General features: G+C 34.3%; 1 protein-coding gene and 1 non-coding gene across 2 annotated transcripts in view; one reads left to right on the top strand and one right to left on the bottom strand.

Annotated features, from left to right (window-relative positions):
* DECR1 (2,4-dienoyl-CoA reductase 1) overlaps positions 1-21,065 on the top strand; it is a 49,952-nt gene that overhangs the window by 7,173 nt on the left and 21,714 nt on the right. Inside the window, exons 2-5 of the mRNA XM_057734790.1 lie at positions 6,564-6,766; positions 7,967-8,024; positions 8,151-8,237; positions 9,204-9,351. Of these exons, the coding sequence (XP_057590773.1) occupies positions 6,564-6,766; positions 7,967-8,024; positions 8,151-8,237; positions 9,204-9,351 (496 nt within the window). The remainder of the gene's footprint in view (positions 1-6,563; positions 6,767-7,966; positions 8,025-8,150; positions 8,238-9,203; positions 9,352-21,065) is intronic.
* LOC130854644 (U6 spliceosomal RNA) lies at positions 19,973-20,079 on the bottom strand. Its single transcript, XR_009054093.1, has one exon. It is a non-coding gene; the product is annotated as a U6 spliceosomal RNA (small nuclear RNA).

Below are 21,065 nucleotides of genomic sequence, written 5' to 3'. Positions count from 1 at the left end.
TCTGGGCATTGAAAAGAATGCATGCATGTGACAGACATGTGCCTTCTAGCAACTGGACAAAATAAATTGCAAAGTAGTTATTGGAGGCTAACTGTGTGCATGGACTACATGAGTTACTTTGGAGATGCAAAATTGTGCATTTTTCAAAGTCCTTTGAAAAGTAAGATTTTTGGTCTTCACCAAACTGACATTTTTTTATATGACAGTTAAAGCCCAATTTGCAAAGCATTTATGTCAGTTTGTCATGGCATATTTGATCTAAAAAAATATTCATTTTGACCTAAACTAACAGGTACTCCAAAAAAATAGATATGGTAATATTTCATTATCTTTGTAAATATAGCTCACACTTAATTGTGGAACTAGAATACTTAATTTTCAAAAAGAGCATACATCCTTATTATGATACAGGTTTTATCCTAGTTTTTCTTGCTATAACTTTGTTTTTCTTGCTATAACTTTGTTTTTCTCTAACCCTTCTAATATTGTTTGCTTACATATGTGATTAGATTTTGTTAACTGTTTTTAATGAATAATTAATTTATGAATATATAGAACATTCAGCAGTATAAAAGGATAAGCAGTGACAATACAGTAAGCCCCTCTCCGAAGCGGTTATAAACGGCTATGCATAGTTTCTTGTGGATGCTTACAATAGTTTTTGTGCATATAAAAACATACCTATGAGGATATCCTCATTAAGAAAAACCCACACAAAGTTGTTGTATAACAAAGGGAGTCCAACTCGAGGATGGAAGATGCCTTAGAGGACTGGGGCAGGGAGGGTGGGGGGGACTCGAGGCGGGGGAGTCAAGGAAGGGAGGGAGGGAATACGGGGATATGTGTATAAAAACAGATGATTGAACCTGGTGTACCCCCCCAAAAAAAAAAAAAAAAAACCCACACAAATGGGAGCATTTAATATGTATTTCTCTATCTTGGATTTTTCCTTTGACATATAGAGACACATTGTTGTTATTCAACTAATATTTGTTGAGTGATTGAATAAACAACATATAGGTAGCAATGCTTACATTCAGTATGTAAGTTCTAATTTCTTTTAATAGGATACACACTGTTTTGTTATATGGATATACCCTGATTGGGTATATCCCCAATGAAAATGCAGTTAGATTGTTTCCTAGCCTTTTGTATTACAAACAATGCTTTAATGAATATGTTTGGCTATTTTGAACCATTTGCATTTCTGTATCCCTAAAAATGAATTTTTCAATAAACTTGTCAACTTTTGCAAAAAGCCAACTGGGATTTTAATAGAGATTATACTGAATCTGTAGAACAATTTTGGGAGTTCTGCCATCTTAACAAAATTAAGTTTTCCAACCCATGAACACAGGCTGTCTATCCATTTATTTGTGTCTTCTTTAATTTCTTAATGATGTTTTGTAGTTTTCAGTTTACAAGTCTTGCACTGCTTTTATTAAATTTATTAGTAATTATTTTGTTTTTTTCAATGTGACTGTAAGTGGAATTTGTTTTTAAATTTCATTTTAATCTTAATATCTTTGAACATAGCTTCTCCCTTCTCCCCCTCTTGCCAAATAAGTGAATATGTTGGTTGGATAAATTCTCAAATTTGAAATTGCTGAGTCAGAGGGTATTTATAGTTAGCATTTTGAGAAATGTTGCCAAATTGGCCACCAAAAAGTTGCCCCAATTCATATTGATAGATTGTAAGAGTGACTTTAATAAGCTGTTTCTTGGATTACATATTATAAAATTTTGAACCTTCTCAGTTTAGTAAGAGGAAAATTGTTTCTTCCTTTGTTTAAATTTACTTATTCAGCTATAAGTATGGTTGTATATATTTTGTTTCGTTTGGTCTACCTTTTTAAGCCCCTTGCTCAGTTTTTCTGTTTGCAGATGACTTATTAATACTTATATCAATAAATTTGGATTTTCTTTTCTTGGGTGTAAGCTGTGTTTAAGATGCTATAATTTAGAGTAACTGGGAATAACTATTCCACCCCCTGCCATTCAAGTAGTAACCAGGCCTGACCTTGCTAATAAGCTTCTGAGATCAGACAAGACCAGGTGTGTACAGAGTGGTATGGCTGTAGACAGAAATAACTTTTAACTTGTTGAAACAAGTGGCGAAGAGCTGGATTTGTGTCATATGTCTGCATAAGACTCTACTTGTCTGCACTCACGCACTTTTGATGACATTGGAGTCTGGGCAATCAGTGTTACATCCAATAAAATACGTATTTACTGAATGCCTAATTGGTACTAGAAACCCTATTGCAGTGATGAATGGAGACTGTTCTGCCTTCCTGGGTACTCACAGTCTAGTGTGGAAGCCTGACACCATGATGGAGGAGGGATTCACTTGGCCCATTTTTAACAGAGACACCTGCTTAAAAGTGTCAACAGAGTTTTTGACACTTTTACTTGGTTCTGAAGGGTGAGAGAGAGAGTGAGTAGTTCAGGCTGAAGAGAAAGTAGGAGTAAAGGCCAGAAGGTGAAAATACTTGGCAAGTTTCAGGAACTGAGGGGTTGGTGAGCACAGAGTATACCCATACATGGTGAAACTAGTAGGAAATGGGGCTAGGAAAGTAGATTGAAGTCATATTGTCCAACAGCATGAATGCCATGCTTAATGAGTTTAATTTTTGTATTTTTGGCTCTGGAGGACATTAATGTTTTTGAGGGACAGGATTTTAATGTCGAGGCCCAATCAATAGTAATGATGACAATGGTAATGAAACAGCTTAGTTAAGAGTCATTTAAATATTAACTTTTTTAGATCTACAACTTTCATAAGAGGGTCTGTTATTATATGATTTTTACAGATTTGAAACTGGATTTTCTTCATAATGTACCTAGCACATTAAACAATTATTTTTACAGAAACTTGTTTTACATGCAACCTCAGAAACATTTCCTCTCTGGTACGAAAACAAAACAAAACATTTTTTCCTTCTTTGGTGTATTGGTTTCTTGGGTTTTATTTAGATTAGGAATCACACACTCAAATGCGTCAGGTTCCTGAAGGCCCTGAAAGTGAAAGTGGCACCCAGTGAAAATGGCTCACTTTGTCTCTGTGAATAGCAGCTGGGCAGAGCTCAGGCCTTGTGTCAAGGGGCCATGAACTCAACCATGTAGGATGGTGGACCTAAGTGTTGTTAGAGCTTCTGATTTTTATTTGAATTCTCCCAGTATCTAAATGTTGGTTCAAATTTTTAAAGACACTGGGTGGACCTAACAAAATGTATTTGGCCTAGAATCACCAGTCTACCTCTCTTTTACATTTTTATTCTAGACATTTTAGACTAGCCAAAAATACTTACATAATTTAGGTATACATTTTGTTGATATATACTCCTCATCCTCTAGGAATGATAGTCAAGACTCTTTCAGAATTGCTATTTTGAGAATTAGGACTGTGATCATTTTTCATTAGTTTAGGCTATAATTTAGGAATACATGAAGGAGGAAGACATTGTTTATATGATGTGGGAGACTGATGAGTATGGAGGGGGAGGCAAATAATAGCTAATTTTTTTTTCTGGGAGGTTTTGGAAATTCTAACTCTGAAAAATAAATCTGATTGCCAAAATTGGAAGACTTCAGAGAATTTTAAGGATTTTAGAGGTTAAAAGATCTCTAGAGAAATCAATCTTGGTATGAAAGATGTTTCCTTTTTCAAAAACAAATTATTTCTAGAAATACCACAAAGCAAGGTTTGAAACTCTTTAAAAGCCTATTTTGTATCTACTTTTTATGGCTCAAAAAAAATGGCCAAAATGCTTTTTCAGGTTATTCAGGATTCTTTGTAGAAGTAGGAGATTGCATACAATATGATCCTGTGAGGTCTGTTCATCTCTAGGGGAATTAATGTTGAAGTGAACAACTTGCTTTTAGGCAAACAGGTGGCTTGAATTTAATATTCAATAGCATATATGCCATGAATTTTCAGAAGGTGATGTGAATTAAAGTAACATATCAATTTCTTCACCTTTGGTTTGGTGGGGAAGGGAAGTCATATGAACAGTAGTGATCAGACCAAATAAGATACAATAGGTGAGACTATGCTATGTTGTAATCTGTTACATTATAGACAATTATTAGGAACTGTTATTTCTTTTTTTTAAAGATTTATTTATTGGCTGCATTGGGTCTTCATTGCTGTTCGTGGGCTTTCTCTAGTTGTGGCGAGCAGGGGCTACTCTTCGTTGCGGTGTGCTGACTTCTCTTGTTGCAGAGTATGGGCTCTAGGCGTGCAGGCTTCAGTAGTTGCAGCGCATGGGCTCGGTAGTTGTGGTTCGTGGGCTTTAGAGTGCAGGCTCAGTAGTTGTGGCGCACGGGCTTAGTTGCTCTGAGGCATGTGGGATCTTCCTGGCCCAGGGATGGAACTCATGTCCCCTGCATTGGCAGGCGAGTTCTTAACCACTGTGCAACCAGGGAAGTCCCAGGAGTTGTTATTTCAAATGTGATTATTTTTACCTTTATAACCTTTCCTCTACGAGATTAAGAAAATGTTTTAAAATAAAAAAAGAGAGTTTATATGCAGATATCTCAGTTTATCTTTCATAAAGTAACAAATTCCCGATACAGATCAACACTAAATAAGTAAAAATTCATCTTAGAGCTTTTGGGAAATTAGAACACATTTTTTTCATTATTACTAGGTAATGACAAACTCACCAGCTACTTGTGCAAATTTCCTGATTCATCATGTTAATATGATAGTTTCGGAGATGGTGGCAGCCTTAGGTAAAACTGCCATTTATGTAGAGAAGGATTATTGTAAATTGCTTGGATTATCATGGTTTGGCAAAAGGATACAAAAATATGCTTTGTTAACATGATGCTAAAGGAAATATAATGACCAACATGAAGGATTACCAGTTTTGCAAATTTATCTTTACCAATTCATTTTACACGTTTTCAAGTTTTATCTTTCAGTAACTTTTTTCCCTGGTTATAAAATCAAATTATGTTTGTTGAATAGATTTTGAAATTACTAAAAACCAATCAGCCTAACAAAAAGAACAAATAATCTTCCATTATCCCATCACTTAGACATACATAACTGTGAAAGGTAATGAATGGACTCTAAAGTCAGACACATCTTAGAGTTGAGTCTTTACTACTTATTATTATTTGTCTTTAAAAGTTATTTGATCTTTCTGTGCTTCAGTTTTCTCATCTAAAATGGGAGTAACGATAGAATTTACCTGATCGGGTTGTTGAATGTCCTTAGTAGACCTGGCACATGGTAAATATTGAATCTACTACTAACTGTTACTTCCTTCTATTCTTTTTTCTAAGCATATATTTTTGTTTATGTTAAGAACATCCTGTATATTTCTTTTTTGTACTTATCATATTATAAGCATTTTCTTGTTCAATTTCTAATTGATGAATAGTCTTATCCTAAATCATTGACTACATTTCTGTTTCCTTAGGGTAAATTTCTAGATATCTCAGAACAGCTAATCGCAGCCCATTTAATTTATAAGAATGCTCTAAGCCGGAAATTATAGATACTAGAGTTTTAATCTTACAACCATGACCTGATGGGGAGTATCAGATACCCACTGCTGTGACCATTAAACTCAGTAGGAGCTCAGTGAGTAGAGAGAGGCAATATACAAGGTGGTCATAATCTTAGTTTTGCAACTTCGGCAACATATTTAACTTCTCCGGGCCCCCCCTGCACAGTGGGGTAAAAATAATACCTATTTCATAGGGTGGTGAAGATTAGTTTCTAATCCTGATACATGGTAAATAATAAATATTAGCTCTTTATTGTTTGTTATTATGTTTAACACTTAAAAGTTTGTTTTCATAATTAAAAATGAGAGAATAGCAGTGATTTTGACAAATAATATGAGAGTAAGCTGTAAGATATAAGATAGGTCAGTAAAAATATTTTTTAGTTGAAAATGGTTTGATTCCCCCCCATTTTAAATAGAACAAATATTTTTATCTGTTCTAAATTTATTATCCAGAAGACAACATGGAAAGAGGCATTTGATAATAAACCTTATAAAGGGCTTTTTATAATTTTCTACAGTGATTCAAAGATGGAATATGATTTTTATCCAAATTATTCTTGTTAAAAGACAGAAATGCTTTATATACGTTTTTTAAAAGTTAAATTTAGCTAAACACCTAAACTGATAATGCCAACATTTATAGAGTGCTTTCTATGTACTACACAATTTTTTAGGTTTATTATTTATATTAACTCATGAAATCCTTATAAGGTCCTATGAGGAAGGTTCTGTTATTGTCTCCAGTTATAGAAGAAACTGAGGCAAAAAGAGGTTAAATAACTTGCTGAAGGTTACATGACTAGGGTGAAAATTCTGTCCTGTGTAGTCTAGCTCCAAAGCCCATGCTTTTCACCATTCTACTGTTACTTAACATTCCAACAGGAAAAGAATAAAAATTGATTAAATACAGTACCAATATGTTTACGGTGAGTTTGTGTTAATCCAAGAATTTGATTAATATTAGCGTGAGTTTTAAAAAATTCATCTCTTTTGTGGGAATACAAATATGTAAATTTCAATTCATTTTTTTTCTTTTAGTTTTTCAGTTATGGAACAAAAATATTATATCAAAACAATGAAGATTTTCAGTCTAAATTCTTTCCTCCCTTACAAAAAGTGATGCTACCACCAAATAGTTTTCAAGGAAAAGTAGCATTCATTACTGGAGGAGGTACTGGCCTTGGTAAAGGAATGACGACTTATCTGTCCAGCCTAGGTGCACAGTGTGTGATAGCCAGCCGGTAAGTCAGTCTCAGCAAGTTGCCTGGCAAGAGTCTATTGATGGAATAATTCTGTGCCTCAGTATTGAAAACAGTATTTGCTAGAGTTGTTTGATTTGTATCTTAGTCTTCTGTGAAATATCCTTTAGATTATTTAATTAAATCTCCTTGGAAAAAGTCAGTTATAATTTGTGATGATAGAGATAATGATTGATTTTGGAACTGATGAGATATATATTTCACAAATTCAGTGACAGAGTTTTTTCTGTATATGAAGTTAAAAAGTACTATATTGAAACTGCTTTGTTTTCAGTGAGAGTGATTATAATTACTGATTTAGTAGATAGTTAACCTTGTGCCAGGATAATGGATATAACGCTTCCATTTTCTGTAAGATAGGCAGATGTTTCAAAACATCTGTTGTGGTGAATGTAGGAAGGGTGAGACCATGTGGAAAGAATTTCTTAATTAGGCATGTCCTGGTATCTTCTAACTATGCAAATCTGGAGGTTTAGAGACTGGTCAAAAAAATCTACCTGTCCTTCCAATTTTCAATAGTGTAAAATTTTTAGGTAGGCTAAGTAGTAACCTGAATGATAAGTCACTGTGTAATTTACAAGAGGGAAAAGGAATTTCTTTCAGATGTTTTCATTAACGCAAACATTTTTTTCATGTTGTAATGTTTTTGTGTTAAAATATTTTTTTTGTAACACTACATAATTTACATTGTGTATTTTTTTGTGTGTTTCTCTCAAGAGCATAAGATTCTAAATACATATAGGTTGCCTAGATCCATCAATTTGGTCTGAAGTCTACTAACATAGATTTTATATATAACATAGATTTTATACATAACATAGATTTTTTTATAGTTTAACATAAATACATTCCTGGAATGATGTAAGCTTTCTTTCTAAAGCACTCTTGGGCAGGGAAACACATAGAAATGAATATAATTAAGGAAATAATTTAAAATCTATGAGTAGATATAAAATAACTGGTATAAAAGTAATTCAATAATTAGTGTCAGATATATGAAAATTGCTTAAATTTAACTTCTAGAAAATAAATACATTCAAACTAACTTGTTTGTAGATGTAGCTTTTCTGTTGTCTCAAAAATGCATGTCATTAATCTTTTTTAATTTATGAAATTAAAAAGAAAAAATATAACCCAGAGTTATTTCAGAACTCATGCAAAGTACCATGTGTTTATTTCTAGGAAAATTGATGTTTTGAAAGCAACTGCAGAAGAAATTTCTTCTCAAACTGGAAATAAGGTACATTAAAGACAGTTTTTTAAATCAGATTTAGGAATTATAGCATGTTTCAGTAATTTATTCATGCTTATGGATTAGAAAGTCTGAAAAAATGTAGGATTCTTTTTTCTCTTTGTTGTTTTGCAGGTTCATGCAATTCAGTGTGATGTGAGGGATCCTGGTATGGTGCAAAGCACTGTGTCAGAACTGATCAAAGTCGTAGGACATCCCGATGTAAGTGTAATGTTGATTAGGCGAAAGTATGAGGTGTTTGATGTTGATAACACCTACCAAGGCATATTAAGGAAATAAAATATTGATGTCAGCAAGTGCTGTGTTAAGAAGCGCCAATTTTCTATCGCTAGCGAAAAGCCAGCTCTGTTTAAAGCAGGGGATAGATTAGGAGGACCACTACACCATTTCCTTTCAGGAATACTTAAAAAATACATTTACAATCATAGAACAATCTTGATTTCACTTTATTTAATAAGATTATGAAATAAGAGCAGTAATCCAAGAGCACAATATCTAGTTTAAATGATTCATGCTCTTTGTTATTGTTTTTTTAAAATAACTTCTGATTATCTCTGTCAGTGGAGGAGAATAATACAAACAAAGAAACCTACAAAATACTCCAGATTTCTCCTTGTAAGACCTGAGATATGCATGGGTATTTTGCTTTTATTTGGTTCACATATTGGAAAGAAGCCATTTCTTCCAGTAGTCTTTAACTCTTCTATGTTAAAGATATTTTCAGACAGACTAATACTATATCTGCTATAGAACTAAGTGGAGTCTTTACTGATCTTGAAGAAGCAGGTCATCAACCAAGAATTTCATCCACTAAATTAAGCCAAAATGATACCAGAAATTAAAGGAATTTTAATTGAAGTTCCTTGAAATAAAGTATAGTCACATGATAGATATGCTTAATCTGTATTTATGTTTTTAATAATAGACTCTACCCTAGTTTTGAGATAGGGATTAGAATTCTAAAATTTGGTAAATAATAATAGGAAATTTTCACAGGCTTAGAAAAGGTAAAACTGAACCAAATCTCATAGTATTGTTTCATAGCAGACTGTGAACTTTAGCTTTATTATATTATTTGGATTAGTAATTTTCAAAAACAAAAAAGTCCTTTAGGGAAAATATTCTTCCTCATCTAAGTTTCTGTAATTTACCTTATTCATTTATTAGATTGTGATAAACAATGCAGCAGGGAATTTTATTTCTCCCACCGAAAGACTCTCTGCTAATGCTTGGAAGACCATAACTGACATAGTTCTAAATGGCACAGCTTTTGTGACACTAGAAATCGGAAAGCAACTAATCAAAGCACAGAAAGGTATGTTTATTTATTCTTCACATGTTTATTGGATCCCTACTGTGTGCAGGTTCTGTGCTAAGCCCTGAGATACTTACAGACTTATAAACTTATAAACGACACAGTGTCTGTACTTGTACAACTCATAATCTCATGGGGAAGAAAGATACTTAAATAGTTACCATATGCTATGATCTAGGCTTTAGTAAATGTTATGTTTGAAGTGCATTGGAAATCCAGAGAAGGAAATAACTAACTCTTCCTAGGGATGATTATCATGTTGAGAAACAGGATGCAATTAGAGCTGAATTTTCAAAGATCTAGACATGGAGAAGGGAGAAGGAAAGGAAAAGTAAATATCCATGGGAAGAAGCCTAGTGTGGGAAAAGCAGAAGGATTTAGGGACTGGTTAGAGATGGGAGGGAGATGAGTTGGAGAGATTATGAGAGGTGGGTTGGGTGTAATTGGGAAAGTTCCCAACACCAAAATGGGGAATTTGATATTAATTTTGAGGAAATGGGGAATTACTTCCTTAAGGATTTTTCTTGAAGGTGTCTCATGAAGAATGTGACTTGATTAGAAAGGTTACTGGGACCAATGTCGGGGCTGGAAAAGATTAGAGGGATCATTTAGGAGGCTCTTATTTTCCTTTTGTTTGGGTAGATGGCATGGAGGATAAATTAGGAGATATTTAGAAGATAAGATCAATAGGCCTTACTGATTAGGTGAGAGAGTTTTTTAGTTGGAGTGGGTAGTTTCAGTGATGATGACATCAGTGAGAAAACTGGAAGGAGAATAGATTTAGAATGTACTAGAACATTTTTGTTTAGTACTATAGGAACAGACTTCTTTATAAAAGTTCATACAATATAAATAGTGAAAATGTAATGTATTTATGTGTATATATACATATATGTCTAGAACTAGTGTACATTCACTTCACACTTACGATGACTTTTGTGTATCAGATCCTGTGCTGCATGCCCAGATGACAGAGGTGAATAAGACACTGTCCCTGAGCAAGTTGTGGTTGGGACTTGAGGGATGGGGGTATTTTCTCAGGTTGGAGGTTGGAGAGTATTATGAACCAGGACAAGGAAGAAGAATCCTTGTGTTCCTTGAAGGATGTCCTTTGGGGCTTGAGGGGAATGGCATGGAGCTGACCAGTTTCCTTCTGTTGGTTCAAAGCCTTTACCTCATTAGATTCAATTTCTTTTGTACAGTGTGGCTAATTCTCAAATCAGCTTGAGAAGGGATGTAGGAACAGACAGAAGGTTGCTAGAGAGGCACTAGCTTCTTTTCTATACATGTGCTAATAACTTCCATCACTTCTTCATGCACTCATTGAAATTGAAACCCCAGGTTACTCATTCCCATCACAGCAAAGTGGATATGATTGAAATTTGGCATTTACAGAATTTTTTTGATTTCTTTTTAAAGGGATGAATGATTGGGAAGGGAGACAGAGAAGTGGGGGCTGACTTCTCTCCCATCTCTGTCCTAGGATCCTTGTGTCTCTTCTGTATCTCTTCTCACTCTGCCTCTGTCTCATTTCCTCTCTGCATACCTCTTATTCATTTCTCTATTTGTTTCTCACTGTATGTCTGTATGTCTCTGTCTCTGTCTCTATCTCTCTGTCAGATCTTCACTTTTGGTTCTCTTTCTTTCTTCATCTTGGTCTCGCTCATCCCTTGGTGTTTCTCTGCTTTGTCTCTTATTTCATCCCCTTCCTATCTCTGTCACTTTTGATTTCTGTCTGACTCTCCCTTCTTTTCTCATTATTGTCTTTCATTTTAACAAAGACTTTGATTTATTTTTATTCATCATATTGGATTAAAATTCTGTGGGCTTCATTAAAAATATATTAGCTAAGTCTTCTTAAAAGATGGAGCAAGTTTTTATTCTTCCAAAATTCCTGTCAGTTATAGATGCTGTAACCTGACAGGGTTTTAAGGACATGTATTACTAGGCTGTGGAGAGTACAATGCATAGGGTCTATTCTGGTATTGGAGTGATAGTCAAGGAACTCAGGTGCTAATGACCTCTGAAGTGTGTCAGAGTGGTAAATGTGGAAGTCAGTTCAGGGGGCAGGCAATCTGTGATAGTCTGTGATCAGAAGTATGTTCAAGTGGTCTGGTATCTAGGAAGGCAGCCAAAGTGAGATATCTGGGAAGATATCTAGAAAAGATAAGGGCATCAGCAACTAGAAGACAGATACTCACTTGCTGGGGGCAGGAATTGGTGATGAGGTACACTCAGAGAGGGGCTCGCAGATGACTGAAGATCAAGAGAACTATGGCCTTAGCAGGGGCAGAGAAGTGAAAATTAGAGGGATACTGTTAAAGTATGTTTCTAAGCAATATTGATGCAAAATTAACAATTTTGAACAAATAAAAGATTTAGGAAACTCCTAAAGACCTTAGTCCAATGTGCTCCTATAGCCACAAAGGTCAGTAAATACATGGCTGATCCTTTTTGGGAAGGATATTGAAATTATCATGCTGACGTTCATTCATCACTAGGATGTCATGTATAAATGTAAAAATGTTTAGAAAATAGCGTGGAAAAGAGTACCTAATTTTATTAAAGAATTGAGAGAACTTGCAATGAGGAAAGACTAAAAGAGAGAGTAATAACAGAGTTTTATTTAAGAGTCTAGCCATAAAGGACATGGATAGGATAAATATTGAATTTTTCCATCAAACCTTAGAGATCACTAAAAGCAAGAGATACCTCTTGAAATTCTCAAGAGGTTATTTTAGGACATGTAATAAGTATTTTATTAAAGTACCATTAATAATACTTTATACCACTGTAGTGCTTTGTTAGTTACAGTATTCCATATACCAGTATGGAATCAGTGTGAAACTCAGGATTATTGTATGCTGAAATGCAGATAGATTAAAGAAAGAGTAAATCAGTGCATAATGTGGCTCTAATATATGGAGGAAAAATTCACATATAGTGAAATCCACAAATTTTATGTGTATAAATTAATGTTTTATAAATTTGTATACTTAGGTAACCATTATGCAAACCAAAGACATAGAACATTTCTACTGCCTCCAAAGAGGGAGTTCCCTCTTGCCACTTTTTACTTAATCCTCACTATCTATATTTTTAATCCATTTTTTGAGTTTCACTTTTTATTTTTAAAATTCTAGATTTAGTTTTTATTTAGATAACATTGGTTTATAACATATATATGTTTCAAGTGTGCAATATTATATTTCTACTTCTACATGCATTACAGTGTGTTCACCACAAAAAATTTAGTTTCCATCTATCACCGTATAGTTGATCCCCATTACTCATTTTGCCCTCCCCCTGCCCCTTCCTCTCTGGTAATCACTACTTTGTTCTCTGTATTTTATTGTATGTTTGTTTTTGTTTGGTTTGTTCATTTAGTGTGTGTGTGTGTGTGTGTTTGTGTGTTTTATAGTCCACATAGGAGTAACATCATATGGTGTTTATCTTTTTCCATCTGACTTATTTCACTTAGCATAATAATACCCTCAAGGTCCATCTATGTTGTCACAAATGACAAAATTTTATCTTTTGATGGCTGAGTAGTATTCCTCTGTGTGTGTGTGTGTGTGTGTGTGTGTGTGCGTATCACATCTTTATCCATTCATCTGTTGATGGGCACTTAGCTATCTTACTGTCTTGGCTGTTGTAAATTATGCTGTGATGAACGTAGGGGTGCATATATCTTTTCAAATTAGTGTTTTTGTATTCTTTGGATGAATACACAGAAGTGAGATAGCTGGATGATATGGTAGTTCTGTTCTTAATTTTTTGAAGACTCTCTATACTGTTTTCCATAATGGCTACACCAATTTATATTCCCACTAACAGTTTACTAGGGTTCTGTTTATTCCATATCCTCACCAACATTTGTTATTTATGGTCTTTTTGATGATAGCCATTCTGACAGGTGTGAGCTGCTATCTCATTGTAATTTTGATTTGCATTTTCCTGATGATTAGCAATGTTGAGCATGTTTTCATGTGCCCATTGGCCACATGTAAATCTTCTTTGGAAAAATGTCTGTTCAGCTTCTCTGCCCATTTTTTAAATGTTTTTTTTTTTTTTTTTAATTGTTGAGTTGTATGAGTTCTTTATATATTTTGGTTGTTAACCACTTATCAGGTTTATCATTTGCATGTATGTTCTTCCATTCTGTAGGCTGTATTTTCATTTTCTTGATGGTTTCCTTTGCTGTGCAGAAGCTTTTTAGTTTGAGGTAGACCAACTTGTTTATTTTTGCTTGTTTCCCTTGCCTAAGGAGACATATCTAGAAAAATATTGCTAAGACCGATGTTAAAGAGCTTACTGCCTATTTTCTTCTAGGAATTTTGTGGTTTGGGGTCTTACATTCAAGTCTTTAATCCATGTTGTGTCAATTTTTATGTACGGTGTGAGATAGTCTAGTTTCATGCTTTGTAAATGGCTATCCAGTTTTCCCAACACCCATTACTGAAGAGATTATCCCCTTTCCACTGTATGTTCTTTGTTTCTTTGTTGTGTATTAATTATATATACATGGGATTATTTCTGGGTTCTCCTTTCTGTTCCTTTGATCTATGTATCTCTTTTTCATTATCATGCTGTTTTTATTACTGTAGCTTTGTAAAATAGTTTGAAATCAGGGAGTGTGATACCTCCAGCTTTGCTCTTTTTTTCTCAGGATTGTTTTGGCCATTTGCTGTATTTTGTGGCTCAATATAAATTTTAGAATTTCTTGTCCTATTTTTGTGAAAAGAGTCCTTGGGAATTTGATAAGGAAGAGTTGCATTGAATCTGTAGATTGCTGTAGGTAATAAGGACTTTTTAACAATGTTAATTCTTCCAGTCCTTGAGCTCAGAATATCTTCTCACTTATTTGTGTCGTCTTCAATTTCTTTCAACAGTGTCTTACAGCTTTCAGTGTATGAATCTTTTACCTTCTTGGTTAAATTTATTCCTAGGTATTTTATTTTTGTGTGTGTGATTGTAAGTGGGATTGTTTTCTTATTTTCTGTTTCAGCTAGCTCATTGTTAGTGATTAGAAACACAGCCAATTTTTTGTATGTTGATTTTGTACCTTGCAACTGTTTGCTAATTCTAATAGTATCTGGGGAGTCTTTAGGGTTTCTTTTTATTTATTTATTTATTTATTTATTGGCTGCATTGGGTCTTCGTTACTGCACACAGGCTTTCTCTAGTTGTGGCGAGTGGAAGCTACTCTTGTGGTGTGTGGGCTCCTCATTGTGGTGGCTTCTTTTGTTGTGGAGCACGGGCTCTAGGAGTGTGGGCTTCAGTAGTTGCGTCACATGGACTCTAGAGCACAGGATCAGTAGTTGTGGCATGTGGGCTTAGTTGCTCCGTAGCATGTGGTATCTTCCTGGGGCAGGGATAGAACCTGTGTCCCCTGCATTGGCAGGAAGGTTCTTAACCACTGTACCACCTAGGAAGTCCCTAGGGTTTTCTATATATGAAATCTCATCATCCACAACTAGTGACAATTTTTCTTCTTCCTGTCTGATTTAAATGCCTTTTATTTCTTTCTCTTGCCTAATTGCTCAGGCTGGGGCTTCCAATACTATGTTGAATGAATGAATGACAAGAGTGAGTGTTCTTATCTTGTTCCTGATTTCAGAGGGATAGTCTTCAGTTCTTCCTCACTGAGTATGATATTAGCTGTGGGTTTGTCATGTATGGCCTTTATGTTGCAGCATGTTCTTTCCATACCCACTTTATTGAGAGTTTTATTATAAATGGGCATTTAATCTTTTCAAATGCTTTTTCTTCTTCTATTGAGATGATCATACGGTTTTTTTAATTTAACAACTTTATTGAAGTGTAATTGATGTATAAAAAACTACGTATTTAATGTATACATTTGTGTATACCCATGAAACTACTATTCAATCAAGGTGATAAAAAATATCCATCACCTCAACGAGGTTTCTCATGCCCATCTTCTGTGTGTGTGTGTGAGTGTGTGTGTGTTAAGAACACTTAATGTGAGAACTACTATCTTAATTAAAAATTTTAAGTGCACAGTACAGTATTGCTAAATTTAGGTACGATTTTATACCTAAAGAGATTTTGCAGATCTCTAGAACTTATTCACCTTGCATAGCTGAAACTTTATAGTCATCGAACAACTCCCCATTTCCCCTTCCCCCCAGGCCCTGGCAGCCGCCATTCTACTTTCTGCTTCTATGAGTTTGACTACTTTAGATACCTTATATAAATGTAATCATGCAATATTTGTCCTTCTGTGACCAGCTTATTTCTCTTAGCATGATGTCTTCCAGGTTCATCCATGTTGTTGCATATGATGATTTTTATTAAGGCTTAATAATATTACATTGTATATGTATACCAAATTTTCTTTTTTTCTTTATCGGTCCATGGGCATTTCGGTTGTTTCCATGTATTTGCTATTGTGAATAATGTTGCAATGTACGTGGGAGTGCAGATACCATTCCCAGATCTTGACTTCAGTTCTTTTGGATATATACCCAGAAGTGAGTTTGCTGTATCATAAAGGTAGTTTCATTTTTAATTATTTAAGGAGCCTCCATTACTGTTTTCCATAGTGGTTGCACCATTTCACATTTACATAATTGTTGCACATTCACCATTAGCAGTGTACTAGGTTTCCAATTTCTCCATATCCTTCCCAACACTTTATTTTTTTTAATAATATCTATCCTAACAGGTGTGAGGTGATATCTCATTGTAGTTTTGATTTGCATTTCCCTGATGATTAGTGAAGTAGAATATCTTTTCATAAACCTGTTGGCCATCTATATATTTTCTTTAGAGAGATGTCTATTCAAGTCCTTTGCCCATTTTTTAATCTGGCTGTTTGTTTTTTGCTATTGAGGTGTTAGAGTTCCTTATATAATTTGGATATTAACCTGTTATGAGATATGTAATTTGCAATTATTTTCTCCCATGCTGTAGGTTGCCTTTTTATTCTGTTGATTATTTCCTTTGCTGTGCAGAAGCTTTTTAGTTTGATGTAGTACCACTTGTCTATTTTGGCTTTTGTTGCATGTTTTCACATGCATCTTTGTAAAAAGAACAAAAATTTTATTCTTCCCTGTAACACCATACCATTACTATACCTAAGAAAATTAATAATTCCACAATGTCAGCTAATATCTAATTTATATTCAGATTTTACCAAATGTCTCCATAAAATATCTTCTTTAATTGAAGTATATAGTTGATATATATGTTACAGGTGTACAATATAGAGATTCACAATTTTTAAGTTATGCTCCATTTATAGTTATAAAATATTGGCTGTATTCCCTGTGTTGTACACTATATTCTTATAGCTTATTTTATACATAATAGTTTGTTCCTCTTAATTGCCCTTCCCCCCTTCCCTCTCCCCACTGGTAACCACTAGTTTGTTCTCTATATCTGAATCTGTTTCTTTTTTGTTATATTCACTAGTCTGTTATATTTTTTAGATTTCACATATAAATGATAACATACAGTATTTGTCTTTCTCTGTCTGACTTATTTCACTCAGCATAATGCCCTCCAAGTCCATCCATCTTGTTGCAAATGGCAAAATTTCATTCTTTTTTTATGGCTGAGTAGTGTTCCATATGTATATATATGTGTATATATGTTTCATATATATATTTCTCTCACATCTTAATACACTCATCTGTTGATGGATACTTAGGTTTATTCCATATCTTGACAGTTGTAGATAATACTGTTAGTACTATGAACACTGCAGTGCATGTATCTTTGCAAATTCGTGTTTTCGTGTTTTTTGGATGTATACCCAGGAGTGAAATTGCTAGGTCATATGGTAGTTCTAGTGTTAGTTTTTTGAGAAACCTCTGTGCTGTTTTCCACAGTGGCTGCAGCAATTTACATTCCCACCAACAATGTACAGAGTTCCCTTTTTCTCCACATCCTCGTCAGCATGTGTTATTCATGTTCTTTTGATAATGGCCATTCTGACAGGTGTCAGGTACTATCTCATTGTTGTTTTGATTTGCATTTCTCTGATGATTGGTGATGTTGAGCATCTTTTCATGTGCCTATTGGCTATCTGCACGTCCACTTTGGAAAAATGTCTATTCAGGTCTTCTACGCATTTTTTAATCAGGTTATTTGTGTTTTTGATGTTTAGTTGTACGAGTGTTTATGTATTTTGGATATTAACCCTTTATCAGTTATATCATTAGCAAATATTTTTTCCCATTCATTAGGTTGTATTTTTGTTTTGTTGATGTTTTCCTTTGCTTTGCAAAAGCTTTTATGTTTAGTTAGATCCTGCTTGTTTATTTTTGCTTTTATTTCCTTTGCTTTAAAAGACATATCAAAAAAATATTGGTGTGATTTATGTCAAAGTGTGTTATGCCTATGTTTTCCTCTAGGACTGTTATAGTTTCTAGTCTTACATTTAGGTCTTTAACCCATTTTGAGTTTATTTTTGTATGTGGTGTTAGAGAATGTTCTGATAACTTCATTCTTTTACATGTAGCTGTCCAGTCTCCCCAGCACCACTTATTGAAGATTGGCTTCTCTCCATTGTATATTCTTGCTTCCTTTGTCATAGATTAATTGACCATAGATGTGTGGGTTTACTTCTGGGCTCTCTATTATGTTCCGTTGATCTCTACATCTGTTTTTGCACTGGTACTGTACTGTTTTGATTGCTGTAGCTTTGCTGTATAAACTGAAATTAGGGAGCATGATTCCTCCAGTTCTGTTCTACTTTCTCAAGATTGTTTTGGCTATTTGGGGTCTTTTATGTTTCCATACAAATTTGAAAATTATTTGTTCTAGTTCTGTGAAGAATGCCATTAGTGTTTTGATAGGGATTGCATTGAACCTTATAGATTGCCTTGAGTAGTATTGTCATTTTAACAATATTAATTATTCCAATCCAAGAACATGGTATATGTTTCCATCTGTTTGTGTCATCTTCAGTTTCTTTCATCAGTGTCACAGTTTTCTGAGTACAGGACTTTTACCTCCTTAGATAGGTTTATTCCTAGGTATTTTACTCTTTTTGATGTGCTGGTAAATAGGATTGTTTCCATAGTTTCTTTCTCATAGTTTGTCATCAGTGTATAGAGATACAACAGATTTCTGTATATTAAATTTTTATTCTGCAACTTCACTGAACTCATTGATGAGTAATTTTTTGGTGGTGTTCTTAGGATTTTCTGTGTATCTTGTCATCTGCAAGCAATGACAGTTTTGCTCCTTTTCCAATCTGGACTCCTTTTATTTCTTTTTCTTGTGTGATTACTGTGGCTAGGCCTTCCAATATTATGTTAAATAAAAAGTGGCCAGAGTGGGCATCCTTGTCTTGTTCCCACTCTTAGAGGGAATATTTACAGCTTTCCACCGTTGAGTATGATGTTAGCTGTGGGTTTGTCGTATTGGGTCTTTATTATATTGAGGATTGTTCCCTCTTTGCCCACTTTCTGGAGAGTTTTTTTATTTTTTTTTTATCATAAACAGATGTTGAATGGTGTTGAAAGCTTTTTCTGTATCTATTGAGATGATCATACGTTTTTTATCCTTTATTTTGTTAATATGGCATATTATATAGATTTGTAGTTTTGAACCATCCTTGCATCCCTGGGATAAATTGCACTTGATCATAGTTTTCAATCCTTTTAATGCATTGTTGTATTTGGTTTGCTAATATCTTATCAAGGATTTTTGCATCTGTGTTTATCAGGAATATTGGCTTGTAATTTTCTTTGTTGTTGTCATCTTTGGTTTTAGTATCAGGGTGATGATGGCTTCATAAAAATGAGTTAGGAAGTGTTTCCTCTTCTTCAAATTTTTGAGAGATTTAGAAGAACAGTTATTAATTGGTATTATTATATTTGCTAGAATTCACCTGTGACTCCATCTGGTCCTGGACTTTTGTTTTTTGGGAGGTTTGGGAATATTGTTTGAATCTCTGCACTAGTGATCAGTCTATTCAGATGTTCTGTTTCTTCATGATTCAGTCTTGGAAGATTGTATGATTGTACGAATTTATCCATTTCTACTTAGTTTTCTAATTTGTTGACATAATTTGTCTGTAATATTCTTTTATAAGTCTGTATTTCTGTTGTATTTGTTATTTTTCCTCTTTTGTTACTGATTTTATTTATCAGAGCCCTCTCTTTTTTTCTTTTGAGTCTAGCTAAGATTAGCCACTTTTTGTTTGTTTGTCAATATTGTTTTGTCTTTTTAGTCTCAATTTCATTTATTTCTGCTCTAATATTTACTATATCCTTCTACAGACTTTAGGCTTTGTTCTTCTTTTTCTAATTCCTTTAGGTGTAAGTTTATTTATTTGATATTTTTCTTGTTTTTTGTGGTAGGCCTGTATTAGTATAAACTTCCCTCTTAAAACTGCTTTTGCTGCATCCCATAAATTTTGGCATGTTATATTTTCATTTTCATTTGTCTTCAGGTAATTTTTTTTATTAATTTTATTTATTAATTTATTATTTTTTTGGGGGTACACCAAGTTCAATCATCTGTTTTCCTCCCTCGACTCCCCCGCCCACCCTCCCTCGACTCCCCCCCCACCCTCCCTTGAGTCCCCCCCACCCTCCCCGTCCCAGTCCTCTAAGGCATCTTCCATCCTCGAGTTGAACTCAAAAATATGGAACGCTTCACGAATTTGCATGTCATCCTTGTGCAGGGGCCACACTAATCTTCTCTGTATCGTTCCAATTTTAGTATATGTGCTGCCAAAGTGAGCACTTCAGGTAATTTTTGATTTCTCCTTTGGTTTCTTTATTGAACCAATAGCTGTTCAGTAGCATGTTGTTCAGCCTGCACATATTTGTGATTTTTCAAGCTTTCTTCTTGTAGTTGATTTCTAGTTTCATACCATTGTGATTGGAAAAGATGCTTGATATGATTTCAATCTTAAATTTTTTGAGACTTGTTTTGTGTCCCAACATATGGTCTATCCTTGAGAAAATTCCATGTGAACTTGAGAAGAATGTGTTTTCTGGGACGTTTAGATGGAATGTTCTATACAAATCTATCAAATCCATATAGCATAATCTTTCATTTAAGGCCCCTGTTTCCTTGTTGACTTCCTGTCTGGATGATCTATCCATCAGTGTAAGTGGGGTGGTAAAGTCCCCTACTATTATTGTGTTGCTGTCAGTTTCTTCCTTTAGGTCTGTTAATAATTGCTTCATATCTTTTGGTGCTCCTATGTTAGGTGCATATATATTAATCACTATGTCTTTTTGATAAATTGTCCTCTTAATCATTATATACTCTCCATTTTTGTCTCTTGTTACCTATTTTGTTTGATGTCTATTTTGTCTAAGTATAGCTATATCCACTTTCTGCTAGCATTCAGCAGATGTTCTGTGTGAATTGTTGCACTCGTACATGTGTTTTTGATGATTTTGTGGGAGGAGGTAAGCTTCACATCCTACTCCTCTGCCATCTTGTGATCATTCCCCTATACCCACTTTCATTTGGCTGCCATTTGCTTGGATTATTATCCTCCATTGCTTCACTTTTAGCCTATGTTAGTCTTTAGAGCTGAGATGAGTCTCCTGGAGGCAGCATATATTTGGGTCTTGTTTTTTAATTCATCTAATTATTCTTTGTCTTTTGATTGGTGAATTCAATCCATTTATATTTAGGATAATTATTGATAGATGAGGACTGCCATCTTATCTTCTGTTTTCTGCTTGTTCTGTATCTCCAGTTTCATTTTCTTT

The sequence above is a fragment of the Hippopotamus amphibius genome, chromosome 5, assembly GCF_030028045.1.
Source record: "Hippopotamus amphibius kiboko isolate mHipAmp2 chromosome 5, mHipAmp2.hap2, whole genome shotgun sequence".
In the NCBI taxonomy this organism is placed as follows: domain Eukaryota; kingdom Metazoa; phylum Chordata; class Mammalia; order Artiodactyla; family Hippopotamidae; genus Hippopotamus; species Hippopotamus amphibius.
The sequence above is the reverse complement of the archived record's forward strand: the minus strand, read 5'-3'. Positions and strand labels throughout refer to the sequence as shown.